The 26534-nt window shown below is 44.9% G+C and overlaps 1 protein-coding gene across 1 annotated transcript in view; it reads left to right on the forward strand.

Annotated features, from left to right (window-relative positions):
* LRRCC1 (leucine rich repeat and coiled-coil centrosomal protein 1) overlaps positions 1–26534 on the forward strand; it is a 407257-nt gene that overhangs the window by 160736 nt on the left and 219987 nt on the right. Inside the window, exon 12 of the mRNA XM_086965946.1 lies at positions 8797–8998. Coding sequence (XP_086822072.1) covers positions 8797–8998 — 202 coding nt within the window. The remainder of the gene's footprint in view (positions 1–8796; positions 8999–26534) is intronic.

The raw sequence follows: 26534 nt of genomic DNA on the forward strand, positions 1-26534 counted from the left end.
GTTGCAAGGGGTTTGAGGAGCAAATACCATTAATAGTTACAATGTGCCATTAGTAGGAACCACTTCCCAATTACTGATGATCACTTTCCTGGAGACTGTATACTGACTGGTGGTACTCCGCCTTTTAGGAGACAATATTATCTGGTTGGACTTGATTATTGGGTTACGAAAGAAACACATGATGAATAAAGGGCTCATGCTGGAAAATAGGTTTTTAGCCTCAAAGAGTGCATTTGTATTTTCATACAATTTTATTTAATGAATTTGCTTATCACTGGAACTCTGGTACGTACCTGTTTGTTGTAGACAGTGAGAATTGAATAAAGGCTATGATTAACAAACAAACCTGTAAGGATGTGTTGGAAATAAACAATGTAAATATATAGCAACTAGCACAAGAATGTCTGTATGTTTGGTATTATTATTGAGTTACTAATCGATGGCCAACTGAGGGACTATATACGTTGAAACTATGTAGCTTAAATCTTGCCTTTTTATGTTTTATTCAATCAGTATAAATGCAGGCATCACAAATTAGAAAAGGACAAAAATCTTTTTTACAAAATATGCAAATAGACTTTAGTATACATCCTCAATAAATGGCTTGTACAGTCTGTACAGCATGCTGTTAACAGTAAATCAAACCTGAAAGTAACATCTGACATGCAGCATCAGCACTGGAAGTACTCTGGCATAATTCAGTAATACAGAAATATTGGGATATTAGTACGTACACAGTTCCACAACTACACTTTAGTCTTATCCACAGTATCATTTTTGGAAGCACCTAGCTATTTTGAGGTATACAAAAAGTATAGGATGAAATGCTTTAATTAATCTCTGCCTGTAGTAGTTACTCGGGCTGCCTCCCAATCTATTGTTAATGAAAATTAGTTTTGACCTTGCTCTATATGGAACAGTCCTCTTATTCAAGGTGGTATAACTGAAAATCCCTTACTAAGGCAAAACCGGTCCTGGGTTGCTTGTGTTCTGGCTCAGGGAAGGCTGAAAAGTCAGCACTTACAGCCAGGACATATAATCGTGAAACAACGTGTTTGGAACTGGCATTTTGTATGAGATATGTCTGCAATGGAAAAGAGTCCGGCTGGCCAAGGCTACTGACAATAATATCCCAAGAGCACTGTGCATACGATAGTAAAGGTATATATCAAGTGCTGTGAGAGCCAGTTATTGTTCTCTGATTTGGTCCCATGTCTTAAATCCTTTAACAAAATAAGTCTTTCATAATTGCGGTATTTCTAACTACAGAAAAAACCCTCTCTCAAGACTTACCAGAAGCCAGACGCACCAACTCACTCACATTGCAGGAGTGTACAATTATTCCTCTTGTTCACTTTTAATCAATCATCTCCATGCATGCATAGTACATTCCACTCAAATCTATGGAGCCACACTTTCAGGTGGAATAGCTAAAAATCACAGCCTCAAGAAGCAGGGTTGAGGTAGCGTCTTTTTCCAGCCAGAGGTGAAGCATACCATCAGAGGTACCTGTCTTCCATTACTTTGACCGCTGTCGCCAGACGACGACATACATCCTTACTTTGTTGGGGTTCACTATCAATGTGCGTAGTCGAATCAAAGTCGCCCTTGACTCCTTCACTGATGCTCCCATTTATGATCCCTTTGTCCTGGATCTCGGAGCAGAATCTCTGAGGCTGCTCTGATTGTTGACTGCCTGCATTCTGCAGGTGAAACATGCTAGATAGTACAAGCGGCCTCTGCAGTGGGACCTCAAATCCCTGTGTGCACAACATGAGGAAAATCTGTCGAAATGTTTTTGGGGGAGTTTGCAAAGGACCTGCAGTGGTGGTTGCTGGACTACAATTGGGTTAGTGGTGGCCCTCTTCCTAACTTGCCCAGAGGTAACAGTGTTCACAGCTGCAGTACTTCTGGGTTGGAAAGGCCATTTAGGAGAGGTGGGGATAGAGGTCTTTGGTCTCCAGCGGAGACTCGACTCCACTTCAGTATGTTAAATTTGAAAATGATTCCCTTGGCGTTGGAGGCCTTCTTGCTCGCAATCAAAGGAAGGCTGGTGCAGTAGCTCAAGGACAACACCACTGCCATCTGGTACTGCAACAAGCAGGGTGGGGTGGGCTCTTGAGTCCTTTGCCAAGAGGTCTTGAAATTGTTGACCCGGCAAGGAATTTCCTTGTTGGTGAACCACCTGGTGGATTCTTTAACCTCCAGGGCACACAGACTCAGCTGCAAAAGACTAGCTGAGCAAGAATGGCAGTTGCGCCCGGAGGTGGCACAGGCCATCTTCCAGCAATGTATTTATTTATTCATTGCTGCAGCCGTAATCACACAATATTGGCCCTTGTGTGTGTTGGAGTTTCCAAAGCACCTCTCACTTGAAGACGCTTTCGACCTAGAGTGCTAGAGGGCTCCTTTATGCCTTCCTGCACAATTTGCATTTCCATGCTTGGAGATTGAGTGGCAACAGTTGACCTCCTTCGACCTGCACACTGAGGTCGATGATGTCTTCGTGGCGGTAAGGCCTCCCTCCACAAAATCAGTATATGCCAGTCATTGGAACAAATTTGTGTATTGGTGTGGTACCTGACAAACGAGCCATTACAGACTAAGTTGTCTGAAGTTTTATTATTTGCACTGTCTCTAGCCCAGCAAGGACTTGCTTTGGGCATGGTTAGGGCTATTTATCTGTTCTTTTTGCTTTCTTGTGGTCGCTGGATCAGCCTTTGCTATTTTAAAACCCAGTGTGAAGAGATGCTTGAGAGCTTTACAACACGTATACCCACCAAAACCCTTTTTGATGCTTCATTGAGATGTTAACTTCACCTTCTTAATGTGCACCCATTTTGAGGTGCTGCACAGTTGTCCCTTGACACTTCTGACCTTGAAGACGGTCTTTCTATTCGCCCAAACATCGGCTAAACGTGTGAGTGAGCTTCAAGCTCTTTCTGTCAAGCCATCTTATATAACCTTCTTCCCTGATGGGTTTCTGCCAAGCGTGGTTACTCCTTTTCATGTGAGCCAGGCTGTTAACCTTCCGGGATGTTTTTGCTCCACCTCATCCCTGTAAGGAGATGTCCATCGTAAAAGAGCATTACATTTCTATATCGCTTGTAACAGGGAACATCGAGTAGACTATCAGCTCTTTGTAGGGTTCTCCGGAGCAAATAAGGGCAAGGCAGTGCAGAACATCTCCCAATTATTTGTTTTCTGCATAAAGATCTGCTACTCACTAGCGAAGAAGCAGGCCCCAGATGGCTTGTGGGCTTATTCCACCAGGGCCACAACTGCTACCACTGCGTTAGAACGTGGAGTGCCTGTCCTGCACATCCCTCAAGTGACTACATGGACATCGGTACACAAGTTTACAAAGCACTACTGTCTCAACACTCTGGTCCATCGAGAGGGGCATTTTGCCTACTCAGTGCAGCAGGAACTTTTGATATGAGCCTGTTCACGTACCCACCACCATGAGCTGTACTACTATGGTATCTGTTCACTAGATGAGGAATCTGCAGTTAGAAGAATTCATCAAAAGAACAAATTACTTACCTTCAGTAATCTTTCTGGTAGATAATCTAACTGCAGATTCCTCACTAACCCTCCAACCTCCCTCCTGTTCTGTGACCTGGAATCTTTTTCATCTAAAAAGTTCCCAGTCTAGAGATCTGCACACGGATCATACCTATGTGCCGATCTACTCTACATCTGGGGACTAGAAGAGCCTAAGAAAGCAACTGACGTTCGCACGTATGCTCTAGAAGTTTCCAGATCCAGTCTGATGCCTGTGGAAAAACCACAAGATGATGAATCTGCAGTTAGATGGAGCATGTACCAGAAAGATCGTTAACAAAGATAAGAAACTTGTTTGTTGCATTGATTTAGTCGGTGTTCATGCCAGTGCATCTGCTACTATGTCATAGAGCACTGGTAAACTCTAGCACCCTTGGTGAGTTCCTCTGCTTATGGGCATAGAAGCAGTTATTGCACCATTCAGGCCAATATGGGCTGTATGGTCAGCGTATAAAAGACAAGTCTACTTAAGAAATGTATCACTGACCCCCAATTTTAGCCAACACCGTAAACATACATTTCCATTCAACAGATTCAAATGCCTCCTTGGCATCTAGAAAAACAACTTCAGCATGGACATCGGGGGCTAGTCTGCAAAACTGTACCAAAAAGTGTTCTAAGGTTGTATATAATTACACGATCTTGGGGGATCTTAATATCCATCTGGACGACCCCTTCGACAACATGGCCAAAGATCTTCTATGTGGCCTATCAGCACTTCAAATTATTCAGAAAGGCTTCACATCCACTCATATAAAAGGTCATCTTTTGGATCCGGTGCTTAATAACGCACCGAACCTTCTGGTTGATACTCCTATTCCCTGGACCGACCATTCACTGATCCCTTTAACCTGGGAAACTCCCGCCTTTATCCCCTCTGAGAGAGCCACTAGGATACAAGAAAGGAAATGGACTAATCTTTCTGCCAGCCAATGGTCAAATCTCCTGGGAAATACCACACCGCCCACTAGCTCCGACCTAGAAAAGGCAAATAACAACTTCAACCTATGGATTCAAAGCTCTCTGGACACGTTAGCCCCCCAAAAAACTTTAAATAGCAAAATCCACTCCAAAAACAGCACCCGGGTTCTCTGAAAAACTAAGGGAGCTCAAACAATCTTGTAGGAAATTAGAAAGGAGCTGGAGAATGAACCCAATAGAACAGTGGTTCCCAAACTTTTGACTCCTGTGGAGCCCCATTGAGTCACCACCGGAAGCCGGGGACCCCCAAGCAATTTGTAGGATTTAAATTTCAAACATTAAAACAGTAATTTGAACAAAATAAACACAGGTGAACACAAAAGAAAAACTCGAATTACTAACAATGTTTGGGGCATATTTACAAGCCCCTATCCCCATGGGAGCGTCACTTTTTGCGATGTTCCCGTGGCAATATGGGCTTCGCCTTATGTACAAGGCAGCGTTGAACCACTTACTCTGGCTTAACGCTGCTTTGCAAATTAGACCCCCTTTCGTGCAATACTTAGCGTGAAAGAGGTGGGCAGTGGGTGTTGTGGTTGGCGTTCCACTGCAACACCCACTGATTTTTTTTTTACACTGCCTCCTATTTACAAGGGCAGCGTAAATAGGAGGCTGCGCCAACATTAAAACCTGGAAACACCTGGACTTAACTTGACGAAACGAGGAGAAATGCTTTATTTCTCCTCGATTTTGCTTTTTCCATGTGTGCTGCCTTATGCAGTACACATGGAAAAAGCAAAACGCCTTGGGTTTTTTATGTTCAGGAAGGAGGATCTTCCTGTACATAAACAATCTTCCCCTGCACACAGTCACACTTGCACTATGGTGCAAGGGTGCCTGCATTTGCGCTATCCTGCTAAGTGTAGAGTCCAGCACAGGGGGAAAGGCAGGGCTGCACCATATTCTTGTAAATATGGTGCAGCCCTACATTTCCGAAGTGGTAGAGCGTGTCATTAAGCCAAGGAGGCTAAACACACGCTCCTCCACTTCTGTTGTAAATATCCCTCTTAAAATTTTATATTGAAAGAATTTGCAAAAAACTAAATAATTTAATGGGAAGATTGGTGCTGCATCCCAGTGATAAACTTTTACATGGCTGGTTTTATTTTGCAGTGCGAGGCTCCTGCTCCTGCCAGGGCCAGACTGGAAACCAAAAGCAGCCCTAGAAAATGTTTTCAGACCAGTCCCCATACGGTGCATACCAAGTGTAATGAGTGAGCCTGGCAACTACAGAGGGGGCTTTGGAATGCTCTTCCCCCAAAGGTTTTTGGGAAACAATGGTGCAGTCTACAACACAGTTATCATTGCATATTGAATTTTATTAGCTTTTAAAGAATAGTAATTGATGACCTTATTATGCACCAGGGTACAACAATCTGGGAAGAAAAATAAGTTACTGACAAAAGCAGTAAGTAACCGACTGACCTTTGCACATAAAATTTAAAAAAAATTAAATGCATGGTGCTTGTTCTTTGCAGTAGGCATATTAACCCTCTGTGCTACATTAGAAAAGTTAAAGCTGCCACTGGACACAACTCTCCTCTCTCTCTCTCCAGCAGGTACATTAATCACTGGTGTTATCGAGAACTTTTATTGTTGCTCGAAAACTGCTAATTCTACAAGGAACTTTGAAGTGCTTTCAAAACTGCTGCCTGCGGACCCCCTGGGAATGTGTCCGCGGACCACAGTTTGGGAAACACTGCAATAAAACATATGAAAACATCCTACAGAAAGGCAATCAGGAACTACAAGTCAGAAATTAAACTCGCCCAGTCCTCCTCCTACGAGGAGAAGATCAGTGCAGCCGCAGACTCTCCAAAAGAGACTTTTCATATCACCAAATCCCTGGTCACCATACCCCAAAAATAACCCAACCCAGAAGATGCCCCCGCCCGATGCAACAATCTAGCAGAATATTTCCACCAAACAATCCACCTGATTGGCCAATCCTTTTCCTCCTCTGAGACCGACGCTATCCAACCTAGCACCACGACTTCTTCCCCCAACTCCCTATGCTCCTTAGCAGAGTTCCCCTTATTGGATGAGGTTTCCCTAAAAACACTTATTCCAAAAGTGACCTCGGGCTCTCCTTCAGACCCGGCCCCCCCGCGACACCTCTCCTTAGTTGCCGAAACTATATGCTCGAGTCTGGACTCCTCGAACCTGGCCAACTATCGTCCCATCTCTCTCCTCCCCTGGTTAAGCAAGCTGATTGAGAGACATATAAATTCTGTACTAGGACAGTATTTGGAATCCAATAACCTGCTACATGTCTCACAAACAGGCTTTCGCCCTCAATTAGGGACAGAGACGGCTCTTTTGGCAGTAACCGAAGAGGCACGGAGGCTCCTAGACCAGGGCGGCTCCGCGGCTATTGTCCTTTTAGATCTCAGTGCTGCTTTCGACACTGTTGATCATAATATTCTGCTGAAACGACTAGAAACTCTGGGAGTGACCCATTCTGCTCTCTCTTGGTTAGAGTCCTTCCTCAAAGACCGGTTCTTTCAGGTCTTCGAGGGTACCGCCTCATCCAAATGTTGGCCGCTCAGCTGTGGGGTTCCTCAGGGCTCTTCCCTGAGCGCCACACTTTTTAACACCTATATGGCGCCTTTGGCACAGGTGGTCCTCCATTCGGCATCCAGATCACAACGTATGCAGATGACACCCAACTGGTGGTATCTTTGAACCATCCAGAGGGCTCTTCTAGCTCTCTAGGCAGTTGTCTGGAAGCAGTAGCCGAATGGATGAATCTATCTCATCTTAAACTAAACGACGACAAGACTGAGTTGATGTTTTTTGGAAAACCGCCATCTCCTTTATCGACCCATCTATGGCCAACCTGCCTCAGCCCTATGCCTCCTCCAAAGCTGCAGATTAAGAGCCTAGGCATGTGGCTGGACAGCTCTCTCTGCTTTGGCTTTCAAGCTGTCAAGCTTGCCGCTGCTTGCTTTGGTCTGCTGAGAATGTTAAGAAAGATTCTTCCCCTGCTTACCCTTCAAGGCGAGAAGGATTATGGGACATGCTCTCATACTCTCCCGCCTTGAATACGGGAATGCGCTTGTACCTAGGTGCCCCGCAGACAACCTTGAAAACAGTGCAGCCCGCCTATTGCTCCAAATTCCCCGGAGACATTCAGCAAAATCCGCTTTGAGTACTCTGCACTGGCTCCCCATCTGAGCTAGGATTCAGTTCAAGGCCATGTGCCTGGCTCACAGAGCCATGTGGAAATCGGATCCGGCCATCTTACATTCCCTGGTTACCCCCTACTATCCCTCCAGAAATCTTCGTTCCAGTTCAGCCTTCCTTGCCACATCCAGGAAAGTCCGTCGCTCCAAGTGCGGTGGACGCTCTTTCTCCCTGAACGCCTCAAACATTTGGAACTCTCTCCCCTCCACTCTGCGCGGCGAACCAAACATACTGGCCTTCCGTAAGCTTCTCAAGACTCACCTGTTCAGTAATTCGCACTAAATTGTTTGATTCTCTGTGCGTTCCTTAAGCGCTGCGATGCCTTAGGGTAGCTACGCTACGCGCTATATAAAAATAACCTCATTTATACAGTTGACCTAGTTGTAACAACACCTGCTTACTCGGGCAGAATCAGACAAGCCATATAGAGTCAAAGGCGAAAAGCCAAAATCGATTCCAGTATTTCTGTGTCCGTATTGAGTAAGTAAAGTCATCTGGCTTGCTAGGCTTCAAAATAGTAATGGCAAAGGATTCTAGTAAGGAGGTAAAACCTATCCAGTCTAGATCATAAACTCAAAATGTTTCATAATAAGAGGAGTGCCTATCCGCAAGCTTGTGAAGTTCTCCTAGCTTTGTGTGCATTGCCCTCAGAGTGGTCAGTTTGTTCGTAATCACATAAGATCATAACAGATCAGCTATCTCTCTTTTAAGCTGCAAGAGGCTATGACGTAGACTAAAAAACTCCAGCATATTTTGCTACACTTATTTCACGGATGTACCGATGCAAAGTTTCTCATACTGTCTCAAATTGGTCAACAGAGCCACCTTAAAAGTATCCTTCCAATACCTGAACTACATCTCGTTGAGAAACTTCTTTCTGCCCCTGCCTCCAATGCTTTTATCCCAGTGTGCTGAAATGACTAATTAGCCAGAACATTGAAGGCAATTTTTCTATTTTTACTGCTTGAATTTTGTATATTATTGATAAGCAACTATAGATAGCAAACATAGAATACATATTCTAAACATTATCTACTATAGTATCTTTTTGTTTATTTCCAGAAAAGAACTTGAAGCCAGAGTTATGTTGAATGGACCTGAATTTCAAGCAGCTCTAGCTAAGGCAATTGAAAAAGAAGAACAGAGGCATAACCTACACGTTAACGAATTACAGGAAAAGATCAATTTATCGAAGCAGCAATACATGGAACTTGAGGATGAGTTTCGTGCAGCTCTTACTATTGAAGCCAAAAGATTTCAAGAGGTAATGTTGATCTTGGTCACTGCTGTTGGCATTGTGGTTATACATGCTTTCAAGTTTTTTTTGTTTCTTTTTAGCATTTATTGTACTTGCAGGAAAGTGGCTGGGGGGAGGGCAAGGTGTCAAATGTCAAATATGAAATTTTGGTTATTGCCGTCTTACTGTGTGTGTACCTTCACACGAGGAGGTCATATTTCACTAGCAATGTCCACCATAGCTATAATTGGAGAATTGGATGGCCAAGTTATAATGTTCATAATGAGAAATTGTGATATCAGACACTTTACAAGAATGGGTTTGTCGAAATAGCGCTATTCCTAACCCAAATGCTTACTTTTACTTAAAAAAACTACATTTCCCAGACCACTTCCTGTCGTGGGACAGGAAGTGAGATCAATAGAATGTTTGAGGCGTTTTTTTCTAAAATACAAAAGTGAATTGCAACATTGTATCCCTACCGTGATCAAGCAACAGTGGGTTGCGAAACGCGTTGGTGTTGTGCGATGTATGCTGTTATCTTGGAATAAATCGTGAATTTTGGGAAAACTTCACCCTTGTTGTGTGCTGACTTTCGCTATCGGCTGATAGCTTTGGATGAATATATATATATATATATATATATATATATATATATATATATATATATATATATTTGCACACACCTCCGTAATCCTTGCGGAGGTCAAAAAAGGACGGCACTCCAAGTTGTTGTTTTCACCAAAAGTGGTTTATTGGCAGACCCCCCTGCCCCCCTGACATACGCGTTTCACCGATTTGGCTTCTTCAGTGTCAGCCATTCATTGTGTACACTGTCATTAAATCCCCTACCACTTCCCCAAACATAGAAAGTGGACTGTTGCTCGCCTGGATGGTTTATGGCGGCCATATTCAAACGTGCAAATTCACAATTCGTTTGTAGCATTGTGTTACAATGTTAACAGGGGTATGTAATGACATTTAGAAAAAGTGCCAGTGCAAAAGTGCATATAATAATAAAATTATTAAAAACAAGTAGTTGACTGGCAAGGCAAGTTGTCAACGGACATTCATTCACATATTTACACATATTTTTTCTCTGTCTCTGTGCCCACCTTATTTAACATGATTTCATTTTGACAATTCCCAAAAATGTAAATTGTCTTAATTTTCACATAATTCGTAAATTCACACATTATATATAGCCCTGTATGGGCTGGGTGGACAATTCATGTGTATGCCTTGTTTTATCAACACGCATTATGGAGCCCTGTATGGGCAAGGATCCATATTTATCAATTCATAATACCAGTTTTTGTGCTGCTAACTCGAAAATTACATGTTTCAAATTACAGGTCTCACTTGTTCTTATTGCAATACGGGTGTTTTCTTCCTGAACCAATCTGGGAGTAGATGTTAACTATTCTAAGTGTACCCAAAGTTCTTCATCATTGTTGAGCCCTTTCGGCTGCATGCTTTGAAGATCAATGATGTACCTGGACTTCATTGCCCTAAGAAGTCTTATCCTGTCCCCACCTCGCTCCCTTCTATCAAGTTGGTCTATAAGGTAGAAGGACAATAGATCCCTGTTGCTTTCATGATGGGTCTCGAAATGGCGTGCCACCGGGTAGTTCTTGTCCTTATTAGTGATGGCACGCATATGTTCCAGGATGCGTTTTTTGGCTTGGTTGATGATGCTACCAATATATCTTTTAGTACATGGGCATACCAGGCAATAAACTACAAATTCTGAATTGCAGTTCATTGGCCTTGGGTCGTTCGTCCTCCCTTCATATTTGGTTCTTTTCTTGCTAAATTTGCAAGCCTTGCAATGCATGCAAGGAAAGAAACCATTGATGGGCTTATTTCTCATACTCTTAGGGGGGTCAGTGTAGTGGCTTCTCACAAAATGGTCACTTAGAGATTGACAGCGTCTATAAGTAATAGGCGGTCTGTCTGGTATCAGTCCCTTAAGTGTTGGATCTGTACCTAGGATGTGCCAGTTCTTATTGAATATTTGCACCAGTTCATTCGATCTCATGTTGTAACTGGTGATCATCCTAGTGGTGCCATCATCTGTTTTCTTTTTGGTGGTAATTTGTAAGAGGTCTTTCCTGTCAATGATATCTACTCGCTTAGTTGCTTCATTGAGTAATGATCTAGAGTACCCTCTTTCTCTAAATCTGGTTACCGCCCCTTCCTGCGCCTGTCTGAAATCATTGAAATCTGAACAATTCCTTTTGATGCGCAATAATTCTCACCAGGGAATATTTCTCACCATGCTCTTCGGGTGGTGGCTGGTCGCGTGTAACACGGTATTGCCAGCCGTAGGCTTGCGGTAAAGCTTAGTACACAGGGTTTTCTCTTTGACAAAGACCTCTAGGTCGAGATACTGTATTGATGTCTTGCTCATTGTGCTGGTAAATCTGAGATTCAACTCGTTGTCGTTTAGCCTTGCCACGTACTCCTCAGCCGAGGAGACGTCACCCCGCCAAACGACAAACAAGTCGTCTATATATCTCGACCAGATCATGATGTTATCCAGCCATTTTTCGTTGGACCCCCCCCAGGCCACGTGCTTCTCCCACCAGCCCACGAAAAGGTTCGCGTAGCTGGGGGCAAAGCACGTGCCCACCTTAAATATACTTACCTTTGTGGTAAAAGTATATGCTTGCTAAAGGCTATGCATATATATACTACTGCTTTTACTACCTCAGAGATTGATATCTTGTCAATGGGATTGTCGTTTAGTCCCCGAGCAACTTTAATACGCGGATACAAGAATTGATCTTTTCAAATTCACGCGCAAGCTTAAGCTGCAAAAACATTTTGCTAGTAGTAAGTCACACAACACTGTCAGAAAATCCACGGTTGCGACATCTACTATGGGGTTAGTAGTGAATTATATCCCGCTGACGCAGGATTTAGAAATGCTACGAGCCGAAGCCCCTGTTTCACAGAACACACAGGGGGATGCAAATGCCCAGATTGGTACGCAAACAAACTTTAAACCACGCTCTACATTCACTCCAGTAACACCCTATGACAACATCGACATTTTCGATGATGCTATCATAAAACAAGTAAAGACATTGCATGCAAAGACATTGAAATCTAAACAATACAATCAAAGGTGTATCAATGAATATCAGAAACTGGTGAAAAAAATACAAATGGATGGTAACATGATAGTCAGGCAATCTGACAAAGGTGGAAACATCGTGCTCTGGCCCAGGAACCTCTATATGGAGGAGGCATATTTTCAATTGAATGATCCAAACTGCTACAAACATTGTGATGTGGGTGCACTGAGAAAAGCACAATCAGACTTTCATTCCTTATTGATGGGCTGGCGTTCGAGTGGGCTTATCAGTATGGATGAACTGAAATATCTAAAGAACGATCACCCAATCACCCCTGTGTTGTACTTAATCCCCTAAGTGCATAAAAACTCTGTTAAACCGCCTGGAAGACCTATAATCTCGGCGTGTGGGGGGTTACTAGAGAAAGCCACAACTTATATTGACTCATTCCTTCAGGAATATGTTATGGCACTTCCTTCTTATATCCAGGACTCAAGTGACCTCTTAAGAAAAATCAAAGAAGTGCAATGGGATAAAGATTACTGGTTAATCACACTAGATGTTTCATCACTTTACACCAGTATCGTACACGCAGATGGAATGAGAGCTATTCAATTTTACCTGGGACAACGTCCGATTGAACTCGCTGAGCACAACAAACTGTTACTCACATGACTAGTTTCTGTTTAAATCACAACCACTTCATGTTCCTTAATCAGTACTATCAGCAGGTTAGAGGTGCCCCATGGGGGCCTGTTTCTCTCCCAGTTATGCCTGTTTGCACATGGGATACTGGGAGAGGCAGGTTCTCCATGGCGATCACCTTGAAATCTGCTCCCGCCACATCATACGATGGTATAGGTACATCGATGATATTCTCATGATCTGGCGGGGGACACATGAGGAAGCTGTAAGTTTCATTGAAACCCTTAATAATAATGCATACAATTTGGCCTTTACATCTCACATCAGTCAGACACAAGCACACTTTCTGGATGTTACAATAGAGGTCAGCCAGGACAGGTTGGAGACTAAACTCTACAGAAAGCCCACTGCGGGCAATACTGTGCTACATGCTGACAGTCACCATCCACCGCACTTAATAAGGAGCATCCCCTATGGGGAGATGCTTAGAATTAGGCGCATCTGCAGCACAGACACTCATTGTAAAGCAGCGCAGGCAGCAAGCAAACAAAGGTTTCTGGCAAGAGACTATACAGAGAATCTAATTGAAATAGCCATTAACAAAGCTAATGCCCTGTCCCGTAACGATGCACTGATCCACAAGAAAGCCCGGAGGGTCATAGATCCCAGTGTATCACAGCCAACAAGACTCATATGGACCTACAATAGACAACACGGTGCACTTAGGAAGATAGTCAATAAACACTGGAACCTGATCAGGTTAGATCCAGTGATTGGTGTACACATGCCCAGCAAACCAGCTATCACCTTCAGAAAAGCATATTCCTTACAGGATGCTCTTGTAAAACCTAGTCCGGAGATGATCCCCCCTAAAAACTGGATGGCTAAAAGCAGAGGCTTTAGAAATGCTCGAATTGCAAGGCATGTTCACAGGGACTCAACAAAACCGAGTTCCTTACTGCATTTTCCACAATGCCCCGTAAAATCAACAGTTGACGTGCAAAAGTGAGTATGTGGTTTATGTGCTGGAGTGTCCTTGTGGCCTGCAATATATTGGTAGTACCAAATTGCAGGTCCACTAGAGGATACTCCAGCACATATGGGCCATCAATACCAACGACGCCACGTATCCCGTTGCAAGGCATTTTAGGGAACACCACGATACCAACAGTGGACTCCTTGGATATTATGCCATAGATTCTGTAGGTCCTTTGAGGAGAGGTGGCAATAGAGAAGGTATTTTAAGAGCTTTAGAGACCAGGTACATCTTGGAAATGGACAGCAAGACCCCACATGGCCTCAATTCCACGGAGGATTTTTATACGTGTCTATAAATATCTCCTAATGCTATGCAGTTATTTGTCACCCCCTGTTTACTTGTGCTAAACATATTAATTGCTTACTACCGCATTTAGTGTACCAGTTATTATTACAACTATTCATGCGTTAACAACTAGGTTGCATAGTATGGTACTTATGTAATGATCACACCTGTTATACTCCTGTTGGAAGTTGCATTAGGCAGCACCTAACCAAAATTTGAGTCATAAAATCCTTTTTGATTTATCACATTTGATTCTGTCTGTACACATTAGTTTATTTTAGCATTTATCACACCAGTACTAATAATATGGCCTAGGAGGTGAGCAAATAAGAATTATATAAACCCTATGTATTTGTCCTATATAGGTGATAGGTTTTATTGCTCTACATTAGCATTATTATCACCACGGGTTTGTAGTGCAGAAATAACATGGCAGTGTATTTTGAATACAGTGTCACGTGGTCTGATGTCCCAATCCTAATCAAATTTAACATATTATATGTAAATATTATCTTGTTATGTTTTTCCTCCTTTTCTTTAATTTTTGATACAACAGAAATGTAAAAAATATGAACTATTTATCTATTGGATTTTATAGTGATATGGATGACAGATGATAACAGGTATTGACAAGTTTACGGACCATATTGTATTTAAACAGTAATCAGCAAAAAATGAAATGATCTTATTTCTTTCTGCACTTTACGCAAGATGTTTTCTATGTTCATTAAGGACATTTCCCTCCTACTGCAATAGCCAATCAAATGTACTGATTTTCAATGCACTAGCACTTTAAATTTAGCTCACTTCTCTCAGTGCGTCATGTGACCAAGGCCTCTGTGTAGGCTGAAACGTTATGCTGACGAGGTATGCCTGAAAATTAAAAAAGTCACCTGTACCCTGGGTCTTCCGTTTACTTCCTTTGCTGTGGTGCCGGATGGTGGGCGTAAGCTGAGAGGAAACGAGCGGACAATATATATATATATATATATGAACACCAAACGCTCACTTCCATAAAAATGAGCCCGACACACCAGGAAAATTCAAAACTGGATTTATTTCAGAGGGTCTCAGCAGCGCGTGGTTGCAGGTAATTAGAAACGCTGTGGCAGACGCGTTTCAGCATTGGCTTTCTTCAGTGCCTTGTTTCTTTTGCAGATCTCACACCTCGGGCTTTGCATCTTAACAGAATGGTTCCTTAGCCACTCCCACGGCGAGATTGTTATCAGGTGCGCTGCGGGTTCTCGCGCTGGCCTGGGTCCCGTTGCATTCTGGTGAATGTAGTGCAATCTGGTAACCCATACTGTGAAGGGTATTACCAATATATATACACACACATATATATATACATACACATATATGTGTGTGTGTGTGTATATATATATATATATATATATATATATATATATATATATATATATATATATATATATATATATATATATTCACTGCCCATGTCATAAAAGATATAATATGTGAGGTCATAAGCAGTGCATTGCGGGGGCATGAGTTATAGTGAGCTCAGGTAACAAAAACCGGTGAATTTCTATGGTTTTGTATGAGTGGAATCAGAGCCTAACTATATTGTCCCTTTAACCTGTTTTTTTTCAGTGAAAAAATATATATTTATGATATGGTTTAGGGGTGGCTAAAGGTTTTGGGTGGGTAGTAAGGGTGTTTTTAGGGTTGTGTAAGGGTATTTTTAGGGTTTAGGGGTATAGGATGGTAACTGTACGTTTGGGGCATGTGTGGTTGTAGATATACATGCTGTGCATACTCCTGCCATCTAGTGTTGGGCCCGGATATGTACAATTTGTTTTTCTTCAAAGAAGTCTTTCAAGTCACGAGGTACAATGACTCCTCCTCTTGCTGTTAATGCGCATGGTCATCTTCTCTATTGTTAGATTGTTTTCTTTTCTCTGTCTGGTCCGGTGTGTGCTCCGGTTCGACGCAGTTGCGGTGCTCTTTTTCAGTCCCCCCGTCAGTGTTGTATTTTGATAGCTTCTACCTTACTCTTCGTCTCGATGTTTGATTACTTTACCCATATAGGGTCTGGGTCATCCGTAGTCGCTCCTGGACCTTGCCCTTCAGGGCCGCCTCTAGTCTCTCGGTCTCATCTTTCCACCATGCCTCGACTGTGATGGACATCTCAAGATATCATGTCATGCAGGAGCCGCAATGACCCCCTAGACCTCTTCGGTCCTGAGGACATTCAAGGGGAACATCAACCACAACATTTAAATGCAGATGAAGAGGTTTTCCTCCCCGAGGAAAGCTCCGGCTCCGATCTGGTGATCGAGCATCTTCCGCTACCAGTCCGGGAGTACAACACCCCCTAACCCCTTGACACTGCTCTCAACCAGAGCAACCCTCTGCCAAAGGGCACACAGCCACTCTGGAGTGCCAGAGACATGCCTTCAGACCATTACTGCCTTCGGGCAAGGTCGGCACTGACCAGCCACTTCGGATGCTCTGCCCAGCTTTGGCTCGGCATCCAGGAAACATTCGAGACCAGCTGCTTCGGCATCGGCTTCTCGGACACCGGCAGCAAGCCGGAACTAGGTGCCGACCACTTATGCCTCGGCGCTAACCAAAACCTTTGCGCCGAAGACTTCGGCAAAACCTTTGCGCCGAAGACTTGGGCATCAACCAGCAGGACTGTTGCTGTAGGTCGAATCGTTTTACTACGTACTGCAGGAGGAGATCGACACAAGGCAGAAACATCTGGTCATCTACCCTATATTGGCAGGGTCCTTGTCCGCCCTTTGGTGTCTGCTGTTCCACCCTCATTATGCTAGCTCTCCTTTGAAGAGGTCCTTGACATTTCGCTTATGCCAAAGCAACGCAAGAAGGCAGATAATGCTACCATCCCCTTACCCCACACACGACCATCTCCTCACTCTGTCATCAGCCTTCACCTTCCCCACCTGTTTCTCCAAGGGACTCCCTTAATATCACACCTCGGGGTCTCCTCACTCTGACATAGGTGGGCATGGGGAGGGAATTACATATTTGTCTTTCTTTAGGGTGACCCATGGTACTCCTACGACATAGACCTGTACCATGCCCACCCATCCTCTCCGGATAATTCCCTTTCCTATCAGGAACTCAATGATAATCTTGCCATATTCCATAAGGTATATCTTAGCACAGAGTGCCTAGAGAAGGGCTTATTTTATGAAACCCTCTCCTCCACTCAGTACCTCACTGTACTTAAGGACATGCTATGCCACAGGCCCGACATCTTTAAGGCCCCCGTCTGAGTCAGGGTCATAACACCAAGGGTGGATAAAAAATATGAAGCCTCGCCTACTGACCCTATTTACATTTGTGGCCAGCTCTTGCCTGACTCTCTGTTGGTCATTACTGCTCGTAAGTGAGTCAGCGCCCAGGCCAGCGGGGATGCCCTGGCACCGGAGAAGGAGAGTAAGCACATACAAGCGTAGGCAAAAGGTTGGCTGCACAATCGGCCAACCAGTGGTGTATCACCAATGTAATCAGCCATCTTTCAAGGTATGATCATGCCCACTTGGACAAGGTAGAGGAATTCCTCCAAATCCTCCCAGAGTAGCACAGCAAGAGGGGCCATGAAATAATCGCAGAGTGCAAGCAGCTATTAAACACTACTATTCACTGTACCCTGAGTGCCACAGACACCTCTGTCAGTGGGCTTAATTCAAACTCTCTACGTAGACACACTTTGCTCTGTATCTCCGGCTTGAAGCCAGAAGTTAAGCAGAACCTGTTAAATATGCCTTTTGATGGGCAGCATCTCTCTGGCCCACAGGTGGGCCAAATGTTAGAAAAGATCAAGAAAGAAACTGAGACAGCCAAGGCAATGGGAGCACTTCGGAAATATGCACCACGCGACGCCTTTCACCGCAGACACCTTGCGTGGAGGTTTGAAAGCTAATCCCCCCCCCCAAAACCTCCACATCCTACCAGCGCACCCAGGGACACCAATTCTCTCCCAACTGTTACTTTAGAGGGTCCAACAGGGGCAAGAATTCTAAAGAGAGTGGTTATAGGAGACTTCCCAAAAGAAGCTGCAACCACCACCAAACCCTGACTTGCCTCTTCTTTCCCCCCTCTATCCTCCCCCCCACCACGCCCCCAACTATACGACACCGGTCAGTGGTGCATACAAACCTTCTTTCCCACATAGCCAATTGTCACCTCAGACCAGCGGGTGTTGGATATTATCCAACGTGGTTATTGTCTGGAGCTCACTTCCACGCCTCCCACCATTCCACCTCTCAATCATAGACTTTCCCTAGAAAAGGCTTCTCAGGGAAGATGACAAAGGGCTCCTTCTCAAAGGGGTTATAGAACCCATCCTCTACCATCAGCAGGGCACAGACGTGTGCTCTCTGTTCTTACGAATACCCAGAAAGGATGGGTCTCAGACCAATTCTAGACCTCGGGCCCCTAAACAAATGCATCCTTTCAGAACACTTCTATATGGTCACTCTCTAGGATGTCCTTCTACTTCTCCAGCAAAGCAACTTCAAGACCACGCTTGACCTGAAGGACACCTACTTCTGCAGATGCCTACTTCCGCATACCAACACATGCAGCCCATTACTTATATCTCAGGGTTGTGGTCAGCAGGAAACATTAACAATTTAAAGTGCTTCACTTTGGGGTTACTACTGGACCTCAAGTGTTCACCTTGCAGTAGGGCGTCCATGTCTTCCGTTATCTAGACGACTGGCTGATCAAGAGTACCACCTGCCAGCATTGCTGTGAACACACTTGGGTCACAAAAGACCTTCTTCACCAGTTAGGGGTTGCCATCAATAACATAAAATCCATCTCCAACCCCGTCCATATCCAACCCTGCCTGGGGGCTATTCTCAACTCAGAGGCCTATCTAAATCCTGCTAGGATCTAGTACTTCCAGGCATGCACTTTCTTTTCCAACCAGATCTTCATATTGACTGGTTTGCCTCCATCGGCATCAAGAATAAAGCTCTCACCCTCTCAAAATCTTTGTGCATGGGACGAGAACAAACATTCACTTTAGATGACTATATCTCACCCTCTTTCTCTTTGCCATGTTGGGTACCTCAAGGGTCATCCTTAAGTCTAACCCTTTTTAATCTTTATGTAAGCCCACTGGCCTGCCTGATCAAATCATGTGGCTTTTCTCTGGTATTCAATGCAGATGACCCCCAGATTGTGGTGTCGGTAGCTAGCAATCTGGATGTTATTGCAGCCAGATTCCACAATTGCATGCTTTACATTGGCAGTTGGAGGAGTGGCAAGTGATGAAATTAAGTTCTTCCAAAACTGAGATTTTGTTATACGGCAGGAACCCATCCTTTTGATCTTCGAATTGGTGGCCTCAGGAACTCTGAACCCTTCCAACCTGAAATCTAAAGGTAAAAAACCCTTAGGTTTATGTTCTTTTTTTTTTTTTTTTTTTTTTAATATCTTTATTCGATTGTAGATTTTACAATCATAAAAGTTCATTTTTTTAAAATCACATGATTAAAACGATTACAGTTCATTATCAAAGGCAATTAATGACACAATAAACAGTACAATATATCAGACAATAGGGCAAGGGAAGTATGTAGTTAAAAATATAAATAACTGTAAGCTTAAAAATCACCAGCACACATTTTTTACATCATGATTAGCCGTCCATGCTTTTCCTAAAGCAGATGGCTTTTTAAAAAAAATTACAAATAAACAGGGTACAGTCAATATTCAGTAGTTGTAAATAGTAAAGTGCGGGTTTAATTTGTATGAAGCTCAATTTTTTAAGACATGGTTTAAGATATAGATTCCGTGGGGTAGAGTAGTAAGGGCAGATAAAAAGGAAGTGTGCCAGATCTTGAGGAGACTTCCCGTCGCAGCCACAAGCTGGCAACACTTCGCCCCGCTGAGCGCCACTTGGGAATGCCAATAGAAGATGGTAAAGGTCAAAACGGAACCTTATTAAAAGGAACCGTTCATAACTGGACATGGGCCATGTCAGATAAGGTTCTATTTGCAAGCATGTTTTTAGCAATAGATGTTTCCTGACACTGACCTTCTGTGTCTCAACATCTTCCCTATCAGTACATCTTAACAGAACTATGGCATTCTTGACCAGGTTCACATCATGTTTTCTGATTGTATTTGGGGCATAAAACAAATCACATCGGCCTATTGCCGTTAAGCTGTCCTTTATATACTTTACCCACGGTACCTTGAATCTCCCGTCTAACTGTAGAGCTTCTTTCAGTAGGGCATGTGTTAGTGGAATTTCACTGTTTAGCCAACATTTCAGCCAGCATAAAACTGGGCTTATTGCTATTCTGTCACCTAGAAAGGGGACCCCCAGCTCCTCGTGTACTGAGTAGTTCCCAATACCCCTGGGCAGTCTTAAGATCTTTTTTAAGAAGTTATTTTCTGCGACCTCTAGGTCTTTAACCTTGCGATAGCCCCAGAGCTCGCTCCCATAACAGGCAATAGCAACGCTTTTTGCCTGGTACAGTTTAATCAGGGCGGCCAACGGGCAATTGCCGATCTTTTTTGCAAAGCCAAGGATGGCCGCATTGACCCGTGTAGTTTCACCCTTCTTTTTGGAGACTGCTGGCCCCCATGATAACTTTTGATCTATCAGAACCCCGAGGTAAGAGAAGGAGTTGGTTGAAGGGATTTTTTCCCCGTTTAAACTGAAGTGACCAGGTTTCAGAATGCCCTTACCTGCTTTCATAACGAAAGACTTGGAGTTGTTTATACTTAAACCACGTGACTCCATAAATTTGTGGAAGGAGTTTAAAAGTTTCTGGAGGCCGTTTGCTGTTCTAGAAATAAGAACAGCATCGTCGGCGTAGAGTAGGACAGGTACCCCTCTGCGCTCAACTGAGGGGTAATCTGCTTCTACCAGTAAAAGTGATTCCTCCAGTTCATTAATATATAAATTAAATAAGAATGGGGCCAAAATGCATCCTTGTCGGACACCCCGATTTATTTTAAATTCATCCGTTACCTTAAGGTCTTGAGAGTAGCGGACATTTGCCCTAGTGTCTGTATGCAGATCAGCGAGGAAGTTAACAAGGTTCCTCTCTACACCCATTCTCAGCAAGGTGGCCCATAATAGGCTTCTGTCTACGCAGTCGAACGCGGACGACAGGTCCATGAAGGCCATGTAGACAGTACCTTGTCTTGCCAATGTATACTTGCTTAGGATAAGGTATAGGTTCAGACACTGCGTGATGGTTGAGTGATCCGGTCTAAACCCATATTGTATGGGTGAAAGGATTTTATTTTCCTTGGCCCAAGAAGATAACCTATTAAGAATTACTCCCCCCACCACTTTAACTACTGAATTCAATAGAGAAATTGGCCTGTAACATAACGGACTACTGCGGTCACCCTTCTTAAAAATGGGGACTATAGTCGAGAGACCCCAAGTTCTTGGGCAACCAGTTGTCACCGCTGCATTTATTACAGCCGCAAGAACCGGGGCCCAAAACGGGATACTGGACTTAAACAGGTCCGGTGGTAAACCATCCGGGCCCGGGGCCTTGTTGGTAGTTAGGCCCTGTATACCCCTAACAGTCTCTTGTACTGTGAAGCACAAAGGGGACACAGTTGGAATTATAAAATCGGTAACTTCCCGTTGCTCATTGCTCTTAAAAATTGTACTGAAATGGGACACCCACTCCCCCTCAGGGATGTTTGTTCCAATAGCTGTGTCATTTGGGTTTTCAAACATGGGTTTGTTAATTATTTGCCAAAACTTGCTGCTATTCCCCAACACAGATGGGTCCAGAAGGGATTCAATAACATTTGCCTTAATTTCCTTCTTTCTAATGGCTATTGTTTTCCTGTAAGCCATGCGAAGATTTTTTATCAGTTCATGATCTCTTGGTTTGGTTTTTAATTCCAGTTTCAGGTCCCTGCTTGCCTTTGAGCAATTATGATTAAACCATTTAGAGTTATTCTCCCTATGACCCTTTATTGGCACTGTGAGCATGGAGCCAATTTTAGCGACCAACCCCTCAAACCTAGACAAAATGGTCGAAGGGATTGAATCAGATGATAGACAAACAGACAGCTCCTCCTCGCATGCGCTGGTTATGTTAGAATACAAGGTGTCTTGGTTTACCATTGACCATTTAATGCGACGCCTGCCGTTTACGCACCTTAACATACCATGATCGGGGCGTGACTGACGTTTAGCAAAAAATGGACCACTCAAGTTTATAACCAGGGGATTATGATCACTGTATGTACTAGTGAGGATAGAAAAGTACAAAACCCATTGAGCAGCATCTGGAGATAATAGTATGTGATCAATGAAGGAACCCTGCCCATGCCCTTTAAAGGTTGGGGTGTCAAAGATTTTTGTATCGGGGACAAGCGACATAGCTACAATCAGGTTGTGCTCGTTCATTAGATCATTTAGGTGCTCGCCACCCCTACTATGAGAGAAATGAAAACCTTCCTCGTTGTGACACCCTAAGGACCCCATTGGCGTACTAGCTGGGTTACCACATGGTTGCACATTAAAGTCACCTGCTATCAACAAATGCCGTGATACATTATAAACAGTGTTGCTCAAGATGTCATTCAGGGAAGCAATATGGCACATTTCATTGTTGCTGTTGGCATTGTAAAAATTAACCAGTGTCATCACAGACTTCCCATTTTTTAGATCAATCTTCTGTAAGTTCAGATTTACGCTATGGTAGTTGCTTACATTACATTGCAGTTCTTGGCTAATGAAGATGGCCAGACCACCCTTGGCTCGACCCCTGATCGAGGCAGCTGCTGGGGTGATAAAACTTAAGAAACCCTCCATATGGACATTATTTTCTTCTAACCAGGTCTCTTGGAGGCACACAATGCTAAATTTTCTGATAAACGATAGCCATACTACATCTCGTAACTTATTTGCCAAACCTGCAATATTCCAGGAAATTAATTTTACACTGTCATCCAGTGCAGGACAAACAACAAACTCTGTAATTGGTTGTGAGGATGTTAAAGAAGGCGACAATACGGTTGCCACCATCGGGCCCACAATACGCACTGCATCCGGCTCCCCGGGTCCAGATATAACACTAGTAACTACCTTTATATCTGAGGGTGGTGTGGGGTGCACCACGTTTTCCCCTATTAGCTCTGTGAGTGATATTTTAGGGGAACTACTGTTTTTATCAGCGGTGATTTGAGCAGTATGTGAATTTATAACGTGACACCGACCCCCTAATTTCTCAGATGACCTTGAGTTACATGAGTCACTAACCCCGCCCCCCGTAGCTTCTGCGTTCCTTAACCATCAATCGCAGTCCTCTAGGCTGTTGAAAACCAAGAACCTGTTGGAAAGCTCTAAAGGCGTAAATGGTAACAAGCTTAACATGTTCCCATTGGAGCCAGTTTTGTGGTTAAAGGGTATGGTGTTCCACCCAGGTATGGCTGGTGGTGGAGCCAGAGGGTGCATATATACGGGGTTTAGAGCCGACTCAATGTTGGGAAACTGAGAAGAAGAGAAGGCATTACTATTATGGTGTTGTGGAGGAAAGACAGTGGCTCTGGGATAAAAATATGTCAGGGGGCGTGGTACAATGCAGTTCTTTTCATTTCCATAGGGCCAATTCAGGATATGTTGTACGGCTCTCCTGTCTCTAAAGTTTATTACCACAACATCACCACCAATGTCCTTTGTTCTGCCCCCCAGCCAGGACAGACGCCGGACGTGAACTATCTCACCGTTAATCGCAATGGGTTTGGGTCTATATAGAGAAAGCCAATGCGTTATTTTGTTTTTTAACTGAGAATATCCCTCTCTTTTACCATTGGGCAGTTCTGGTACCCCGGTGAGTATAACCACGTAAGGTAATGCTTCTGGGGGAAGTTCTGTCGGTGGTATTCTAGACGGTCCCCCTCTTCCCCAATTATTCTCCTTCCCTTCAGGTCTAAGTTCTCTGGGTGGGATATTTGCGGGAATAGTTGGTAATGTGGTGGTTGGTTTGCCCTGTACATCAGTTGAAGTTGTTGTTAAAGGGTTTTTACCGGTGTTACCACCGAGTGCTTTTGGTGCCGCGTTTAGGGAGTTAGGGGTGGCTGGAGTTACTGCAACAGCCTGGCTGTTACTTGTGCTAGGTTTGGGCAGCGTGGGACACGCAATATTTTTTAAGGGGGGTTGGGTTGTTTTGATGCCTTGTTGGTGCTGTACTTTAGACTGGCCTTGCGAACGTACAAGGTTCCCTAACACAGACAAATCCCCCTCAATTTTTCCTAAACGGACCTCCATCCCCTTAAATCTATCTGACAAAGCAAGCATGTAACTACGTATAATCAGTTCAATATTGTCCAGAAGCGACTTGGGGGTGGCGGGTTGCGAATCCTCCTCCATCTGGACAATGGTGGAATCAGAGTCTGTAGTCACTTGAGGTAAGGATGGCGGTAGAGTGGGGCTAACTGTTATAGTTTGACTTGTGACAGAGGATCCCATAGAAGGTAATGTAACAATGTTCTTCTTTTTGCCAAAGTCAGTATGACTTGTTTTGGGCTTGTTAGCTGTTATGGTTTTCCTTCTTCTTTTGGGTGGAGGTGGCCCATGCATTTTATCTGTCACTGGCCTTGAACTTTTACCTCGTACAACTTTGCCAGGCCTTATTGTGGGAGATATTAGGATCTTGGAGGTATTATTCTGTTCAGTGGTCACTGTAGGGGCAATTTCTTGAGAGTGAGTGGGTGACAGTGCCGGAGCTAGACATTCTTGGAGGAGCAAGGGTATGCTACAGGTCAGTGAGGTATTATCTGCTGGGGCGCTACTTAGATCATCAAGCAGAGAAACAGACATTATGGGTTCAGAGAATGTTCTGTTTTTTATACGCTCAATGGAACGGCGGCGGTCTGCCCTCCTCTCGGCTAACGAAAGCTCCTTATTGCCATCCATTGATGGTTTAAGAAAATAATCATCCAATGTCCGGCTGGTGATGTTTTTGTCCAACCCCGCTGGTGCAGGGCTTATTGCCGCAGCGGCCATTCAGTAGTGGGGAGTGATCACAAGGTGAGCGCACAACAAAGACAAGTACTTACGTACGCCAGTTACCAGGGTCTCTGGCCCAGCCCAGCCTCTTCTAGCCGATGAGGGCCGTAGAGGGCCCGCCCTTTGCCCGGGCTTAGCCCGGCGTCCCGCGAGACGGGGGTGATGCGCTATTTGAGCGCCTCCTGGCGCGCTGGTGACGCTGGTGACGCGGTGTGCGCCGCTTGGCCTCCTGGGAAATGGAGTTCCCTCGACCGCGCTCCTCTCGGTCACCTCAAACTCCCAGATGGCAGTGGAGTCGGGCAACGCGAGGCGGGAGGCGGGAGGGCAAAGCAGCAAACAACGAGGTCTTTCTTCTGGGCTCCAAGGTATGTGGACACAGCAGCGTTTTTGCCTGTATAGGTTCCCCCCCTCGACCGGGGTGATGCGCTATTTGAGCGCCTCCTGGTGCGCTGGTGACGCTGGTGACGCGGCGTGCGCCGCTTGGCCTCCTGGGAAATGGAGTTCCCTCGACCGCGCTCCTCTCGGTCACCTCAAACTCCCAGATGGCAGTGGAGTCGGGCAACGCGAGGCGGGAGGGCAAAGCAGCAAACAACGAGGTCTTTCTTCTGGGCTCCAAGGTATGTGGACACAGCAGCGTTTTTGCCTGTATAGGTTCCCCCCCTCGACCGGGGTGATGCGCTATTTGAGCGCCTCCTGGCGCGCTGGTGACGCTGGTGACGCGGCGTGCGCCGCTTGGCCTCCTGGGAAATGGAGTTCCCTCGACCGCGCTCCTCTCGGTCACCTCAAACTCCCAGATGGCAGTGGAGTCGGGCAACGCGAGGCGGGAGGGCAAAGCAGCAAACAACGAGGTCTTTCTTCTGGGCTCCAAGGTATGTGGACACAGCAGCGTTTTTGCCTGTATAGGTTCCCCCCCTCGACCGGGGTGATGCGCTATTTGAGCGCCTCCTGGCGCGCTGGTGACGCTGGTGACGCGGCGTGCGCCGCTTGGCCTCCTGGGAAATGGAGTTCCCTCGACCGCGCTCCTCTCGGTCACCTCAAACTCCCAGATGGCAGTGGAGTCGGGCAACGCGAGGCGGGAGGCGGGAGGGCAAAGCAGCAAACAACGAGGTCTTTCTTCTGGGCTCCAAGGTATGTGGACACAGCAGCGTTTTTGCCTGTATAGGTTCCCCCCCTCGACCGGGGTGATGCGCTATTTGAGCGCCTCCTGGCGCGCTGGTGACGCTGGTGACGCGGCGTGCGCCGCTTGGCCTCCTGGGAAATGGAGTTCCCTCGACCGCGCTCCTCTCGGTCACCTCAAACTCCCAGATGGCAGTGGAGTCGGGCAACGCGAGGCGGGAGGCGGGAGGGCAAAGCAGCAAACAACGAGGTCTTTCTTCTGGGCTCCAAGGTATGTGGACACAGCAGCGTTTTTGCCTGTATAGGTTCAATAGTAAGCCATCTTTAAATGGTCAGATTAATCACATCTCCTCTGGCTGCTTCTTTCTGCTGAAACTTCTCAGGAAGGTCCTTCCT

Source organism: Lissotriton vulgaris, chromosome 4_1 (genome assembly GCF_964263255.1).
Source record: "Lissotriton vulgaris chromosome 4_1, aLisVul1.2, whole genome shotgun sequence".
NCBI lineage: Eukaryota > Metazoa > Chordata > Amphibia > Caudata > Salamandridae > Lissotriton > Lissotriton vulgaris.